This window comes from Cannabis sativa, chromosome 7 (assembly GCF_029168945.1).
Source record: "Cannabis sativa cultivar Pink pepper isolate KNU-18-1 chromosome 7, ASM2916894v1, whole genome shotgun sequence".
NCBI classification, from domain to species: domain Eukaryota; kingdom Viridiplantae; phylum Streptophyta; class Magnoliopsida; order Rosales; family Cannabaceae; genus Cannabis; species Cannabis sativa.
The window spans coordinates 53,170,484-53,177,861 of NC_083607.1; the positions used below are offsets into that span (position 1 = coordinate 53,170,484).

The following is a 7,378-nucleotide window of genomic DNA, read 5'->3' on the forward strand; positions in this document are numbered from 1 at the left end:
TTAAGCGCCACAAGATGTGATATACTCTTATTTGTGCTATTTAATATCGAGTTTTACATATTTTGATTTAATAAATAATATAGAAATTGCTAACTATTTATAATGCACCACATCAGTATGATGTTAGGTATCTTAAGGTGCTTAAGAACATCTCTAATACAGTATTAGCACTTTTTAAAAATATTAAAAATCTCTATATTATCAAAAAAACAATATAATATTTTATTTTATTTTTTTTAATGTTATTTTTTGACACTTATATACTAAAATATAGCAAGAGAATACTTTTGTGGAACTCTATTTAAGATACTCTTACTTCAAAAAGTATTCTAATAGCAAGCATTTCTCAAATTAGTTAACATATGCATTATTATTTAATATATTATTTTTTTTAATATATTAGAAGAAAAGGAAAAAGGAAAAATATGAGTATATGACATTAATGCATCAATATTAATTTTTGGTTTAGCATGACCCAAAGCAGATTCTATGTCCACATAGCCTGTTTTATTCTCAATCTAGCCAATTAAATTTAGACAAATCAGTTAAAGAGGTAACAGCCATAAGATCATTTCCAATAGTTAAATTTTGGAAGATACTTACTTATGTGGATTACTTATTTGACAAAACATAAAGATGATATACTATTAAGAAACATGAGGTTCTATCTTAAAATTAATTGGCTATAAAAAGAATAGCTCGTGGATCTTATATATTTTATTATTTTTCCTAACATTAGTAATGTGAAACTCTCTAACATCCTCCCTCAATATGGTCTCAATATAGTAGCTATTTTATTTGCTCACCATCTTGGACAACTCGATCATAAATGACTTTTTTTTTGCTCACTATCTCTAATCACAAGTGACTCTTTGCTCTACTTTGGATCGGTATTTTTTAGATTTATAGTGGCTCTTTTTTTTAGCTCTACATTTTGGACTTTTGGTGGCTCCTTCTTGTTTTTTGGGTCAGTTAGTGTTAGAGATTTTTTTTGTTTCTTTTGCTCTAATAACATGTTAAAATTGTAAGATGCATAGGGTTCCATCTCAAAACTGATTGGCTATGAGAAGAGCAGTTTATGGATCTTATATATTCTATTATCTTTCCACACATTATCAATGTGAGACTTCTAACATACCATTAAAAATAAATAGGTGCTATTATAAAACATTGTATTGATGTTACTATATGTCATTGATGCTAAAAAAAATAAAAAATTAAAAGTAAATAAGTAGTCTGACAATATTTATAATCAAAATAAATAATATATTAAATAATAATGCGAGAAATCATAATTATATTATTTTTGAAAAGTATTATACCATTTGAGTGTTTTAAGAAATAATAGTGTCAAAGATTATATGGAAGAAAAATAAAATAAAATATTATCTTTTTAGATAATATATAAATTTTTAACGTATTTAAAAAATATTACTATTAGAGATATATGCTCTAACCCTCTCAGTTATCTACCCCTTTACCCTTTTAAATTTTAATTATTAATAGGAATTCAAATAAAATATTGTTATTAAGTACCTTTTATAGATAGTGTTTTACGATTGGTTAGCGATATTCTTAAAAGTTATTTTCTTAAGTTATATGAGACTCAATACTTAATTGTAATAACACCTAGCACTAATAATACTTCTTGGGCCCGTTTGGTACGCAGGATTGGACTGGATTGGATTGAAAAGGATTGGACTGGATTGGATTGAAAAGGATTGGACTGGACTGGACAAGATTGGATTATGCTGAAAGTAATCCTGTGTTTGGTTTAAGAATGGACTGGACTATTTTATTTATTTCCTTTTAGAAAAAAAAAACTTAAATTAAATAAAATTATATAATAATAAATTAAAATTAAAATATATAATAATAAATAATTCGTAGCAAAGAAAAATAATATATCATATATAATTAAGAATATATCATAAATATATAATAAAATATTTTGTCATATTTTTTATTTAATAAATAATTAAAATAGTAAAATAAAAATACTTGAATAATATAAAATTGTTTATCTTAAACACTAATTTAATCACTAATTTAATATAAATATTAATTTTTTAAAATATTTATATAAATTTTTTAGTAATTTAAAAATAATATATAATTTAATTGTCATATTTTTTTTTCTTAGAATCAATTTAAGTAACTATTATTTAATTAATAATATTCTAAATTTTAAAAACTTATGTGTAATAATTCAAAATTATACATTTTCACTAATTTTAATGAATAAGTTTTTGATAAAAAAAAATGTATAAATAAATGTGTGGTAATTATTTCCTTTAAATTCTTATTAAATTTAAAATATATTAATAAAATTTAAATTAAAAAAACGATAAAAAAAAATCTCACCTGCATGGGATTATTTATCCCACCCTGTTGGATGGGATAAATAATCCCAGACAAATGAGCTGAACTGGATTAGTTATCCAGACTTCTAACATGCCCAAACACTGGATTGGACAAATTAGCCTGTCTAATCCAATCCAATCCTGCGTACCAAACGGCCCCTTAGGATTTCTCATTCTAATATCTTTAATGACCCTTTCTTATTCTGTATTAATTGCTTTTATTAATATCTTGTATACTATACACCCCACTAAAAAGTTTTTTTTTAGTAAATCATTTTTCTATTTTAGCATTAAAAAAAGGTTAATTAAGATTTTTGTCCACTGAATTTTGACATGTGTCAAATTATGCCCATTGAAATTTTAAAGTCGTTAAAAATGCCCCTGAATTATTGAGATTGTTGGATTTAAGGACTTTTGTGTAATTTCATTGAATTTTACTATTTTAGTGATTGTTTATATACCAAACCATGCTTCCCAGACTCTAATATCTACCAAATCATGCCCCTCGAACTTTGACATGTACTAAATCATAGTCCCTAAACTTTTATCCATGTTAGACTTTTTCACTAGTATTAGAAAGAAGTCCTTAAATCTAACAATCTTAATAATTTAGGAGACATTTTTTACGACTTTAAAAATCCAAGGACATGATTTAATACATGTGAAAGTTCATGGCACAAAAATCCTAATTAGCAAATACAAAAATATCTATTAATAGTAAATGGGTGAGGGAGAAGATATAAATGCACTTAACGGAGTGTAAAGATGGTTAACTCACTAATTGATATGGCATAATTTAATTGGTTGGACAGAATATAACACAAAAAAAATATTACAGAGGATCCGGTTCCTCCAGGGATCTACAATGGTATAACTCATTCCCATCATTCTTCCACGTTATGACGCTGCTCTTATAAAAAGGTATGCAACACTTCAATTCTTGATCATCAGCACCTCTTCTTGAGCAGAGAGAGAGAGAGAGAAAACTAGAATAATTAAACATGGCGTTTTGGATGAAATCATCCATGGGAATACTACTAATCATTCTTCTTCTTCTTCAGTCCCAATCTTCAATGGGAGCTTCATCTACAACTCTGGATAACTTCAAACAATGCGTCTCACTAAACTCAGACCTTTCAGTTCTTCCACTCTCCACAGTCTTCTTCACCCCAAAAGACTCATCCTTCACCTCAATACTCCAATCCTCAGCACAAAACCTTCGTTACTTAGTCCCTTCAGCCCCAAAACCAGAGTTCATATTCACACCCTTGCACGATTCCCACGTCCAAGCCACCGTCCTCTGCTCCAAACAACTCGGTCTCCATCTTAGAATAAGAAGCGGAGGCCACGACTACGAGGGTCTCTCCTACGTTTCAGAGAACGAAACCCCTTTCATCGTCGTCGACCTTTCAAATCTCCGAGCCGTAAATGTAGACATCCAAGATAACACGGCTTGGATTCAAGCCGGCGCAACTATTGGCGAAGTTTACTACAGAATTTCCCAGAAGAGTAAAGTTCACGGCTTCCCGGCTGGCCTTTGCACCAGCTTAGGCATCGGCGGCCATATAACCGGCGGCGCCTACGGGACACTGATGAGAAAATACGGCTTGGGAGTTGATAATGTGGTCGATGCTAAAATCGTCGATGTTCATGGAAAAATTCTCGATAGAGAAACAATGGGAGAGAATTTGTTTTGGGCTATTAGAGGTGGCGGCGGAGCCAGCTTCGGAATCATTCTTTGGTGGAAGATTAAGCTTGTTCCGGTGCCGGAAAAAGTTTCGGTTTTTACAGTTGCTAAGACATTGGAACAAGGAGGAACTAAGTTACTTTATAGGTGGCAACAAGTTGTGGACAAGCTTGATGAGAATCTCTTCATTAGAGCCATTATACAAACGGCCCCCGCCTCCGCCGGCGATAAGAGTAAAAAAACTATAGCCACCGCTTACCAAGGCATGTTTCTCGGCGGCGCAGATAAACTGATCAGTGTCATGGAACAGAGCTTTCCTGAATTGGGTCTGACCAGAAAAGACTGTACGGAGATGAGTTGGATCGAGTCTGTTCTCTACATCGCGAGTTTCCCGAGTGGAACGCCACCGGAAGTTCTTCTCCAAGGAAAGTCAACTTTCAAGAACTATTTCAAAGCCAAATCTGACTTTGTGAAAGACCCAATTCCTGAAACTGGGCTGGAAGGTTTGTGGAAGAGGATGACAGAGGAGGAATCTCCATTAACGATTTGGACTCCTTACGGTGGAAAGATGAGTAAGGTTTCGGAATCTGAAACGCCATTTCCTCATCGAAACGGTACCGTTTTTATGATTCAGTGGCTTTCGTTGTGGCAAGATGAAGAGACAGATTCGGTTAAGCATTTTGATTGGATTAGGAATGTTTATAGCTACATGGCTCCGTACGTGTCAAAGTTTCCAAGACAGGCTTATGTGAACTATAGAGATCTTGATCTTGGGATGAACAAGAAGGATGAGACCAACTTTATTGAGTCTGGTGGTTTTGGTAATAAGTATTTCAAGGATAATTTTGATAAGTTGGTACTTGTTAAAACCATGGTTGATCCTGATAATTTCTTCAGACATGAACAGAGTATTCCACCACTTCCAAACTCTTCTTCTAAAAAAATGGGTTATTGCCCTTCAGCTTGATTTAAGCTCTTTTGTTTTGGGATTAATTAGTTTGCTTCATGTAATTAATTAATGTGTACTGTACTTGTTTTTGGTTATAAGTTTATCAATGTTGGTATATATACATTAACACATGTATGAATGTATTGTATGTATAGTTGTGATTGGTACATGTAGAGACTCTGGATGTTCATTCTTTCTTTCAATACTTATTTACTATTTAGTGTTATCAAACACAATCTAAAACTACATGTTTATGATAATTTTCGAAAGGATACCACTCAACTCACTGAACATAAATTCAATATTTATTGTGTTTACAAGTAGGTACTGTTAAAAGATATTATGAGCAATCATTAATCAATACTCATAATATTATCTAAAATATAAGAATAGGAATGAGAATGGGAATAAGAATAGGAATGGAATGGAATAAAATTTAAAATGCATAAAAAAAATTAATAAAAAAATAATTAAATTTTTTTTCTTGTTACATTGGAATGGTCATTCCTACTTTTCTAAAATGGAATAGCCATTCCACCAAAATAGTGGAAAGAGCATTCCATTAGAATGCCATTCTAATACTTTAAAATGCAACCAAACAAAGGAATGGAATGAAAATTGTTTCCTTTCCATTCCATTCCATTTCATTACCTCCAACCAAACGCCACCTAAGTTCAAATATTTTATTTAGCGCACTAAATCTACAATTACACATACCTACCTCTCATAGAAATTTCATCCATTTGAGCCATTCCTAATTTCTGAAAAATATCAACTCAAACACAAAATTAAAGGTAAAAGCAACAGAGAAACAAATGTAGAACAACCCACTTAATCCTTACCATACCATTACAATCCCTTAAAAACAAAATATATAATCCACCCTTCTAACCTTAAGGGGCTATTGGACTAACAAGGTCTAATTAATAGATGACTATGACTTAATAGGTCAATTATAATCATAAGAATACTCTCATGTGCCTCTAATATAATTAGTAACTATTATTGAGAAATACTTACTTATTTTTCCCATCTGTTATTGTATTTCTCTGGTTTATTTCCTAAGCTAATCTAGTTGTTTCTTTTCTGTTAGAAAGTTAGTTAGCCGACAATTAAACTTCTTTTCTTTTTTTAGTTGTAATAGATTGAGTTGAGGCTCTCTTCTCCATTATATTATTCATTTCATTTTTTCATTCATTTTTTAATAAAATACTTTCTTTGTTTCTCAATATGGTATCAGAGCAGAAAAGATAAGCTTTCCTATCTGATCCTGATCTTCTAGCGAGCTGTGTTTTCTTCTCCGACGGAGCTTTGTCTTTCTCGATCACCTTCTCTGACTAAACTTCTCTCTTCGTTTTGTCCATTGAGTTCTTGCAATGGCTACATATGATGATCAAACCAGAATCCCAGCCACCATTGTCGATCCTGGTAATCTCTCTGCTCAAACCAATCAAGGCCTTTAAATCGCATCAATAAAGAACCCACTGGAAGATCCTGTGAGTTCTTACTTTCTTCACCATGGAGATAATCTAGGGAATGCATTGTTGTCTCAGCCTCTCGCAGGATAAGACAATTACGTCTCTTGAAGCAGAACAATGCAACTCGCGATCTCTGTACAAAAATAAGATTGGTTTCCTAGACGGTTTCAATTCCTAAACCCTTTATTTCTGATCAAAATCTTTATAATGTCTGTGTAAAGACCGCTTAGTTTAATTTGGAAATTAGCAGTTAATCACGTTTAATTATGAAATTATTTATAGCTATTTAAATAATTATTTATACTGTTATTATTGAATTTAGAGATGCATTTTTATGTCATGTAGTAGTTTTCATAATTTTGCATTCCGGTGCCCGGTATTTTGGAACTCGGTGTTTGGCTCAGTAAAAATCACAACTTAGTATGTTAGTAGTTTGTGACGGTTTTTTTTTAGACATTGGGAATGTCGGGAATGGCCGGAAATTTAGAATTTTCCAAAAATACCCCTTTAGTGTTATTTATGTTATTTTAGTGTGGAGGGGCAAAATGGCCTTTTTGCCCCAATGATATTTGTCCTTTAGTGGACTTATTAAATGAATAATATGTGTCTTTTTATGCTAAGTGTTGCTGAAATGAAGTGTTGTGTTTAATAGCTTTTTATTTCATTTTTTTATCAAAAATTACAAAGTTAAAAATCAAAGCTTTTCTCTCAACCTCTCTCTCTCTTTTTCGGCTCTCTTGGAGCATCAAGAACCAGCCATTTTCCTTGGTGATTCAAGCTCTATTTTGCAAAACTCTAGTGATCTCAAGTTGTTGGTATGTCTCCCTTAGCTTTTCTTTGAGTTTTATATGATTTTGAGTAAGTTTAATAGGTTGCATGCTTAGTTATTTGGATGTTGTTG

The 7,378-nt window shown here is 31.6% G+C and overlaps 1 protein-coding gene across 1 annotated transcript; it reads left to right on the forward strand.

Annotated features, from left to right (window-relative positions):
- The first annotated feature begins 3,139 nt into the window (after positions 1-3,139).
- On the forward strand, positions 3,140-5,230 carry LOC115698090 (monolignol oxidoreductase AtBBE-like 13). The gene has a single exon (XM_030625266.2). The coding sequence runs from the start codon at positions 3,365-3,367 to the stop codon at positions 5,015-5,017; it is 1,653 nt and encodes a 550-aa protein (XP_030481126.1). The 5' UTR covers positions 3,140-3,364; the 3' UTR covers positions 5,018-5,230.
- The last annotated feature ends 2,148 nt before the right edge of the window (positions 5,231-7,378 follow it).

Excerpts from the sequence above, each read along its gene's own strand:
- LOC115698090 (XM_030625266.2), top strand. The coding sequence starts at position 3,365 with ATGGCGTTTTGGATGAAATCATCCATGGGAATACTACTAATCATTCTT.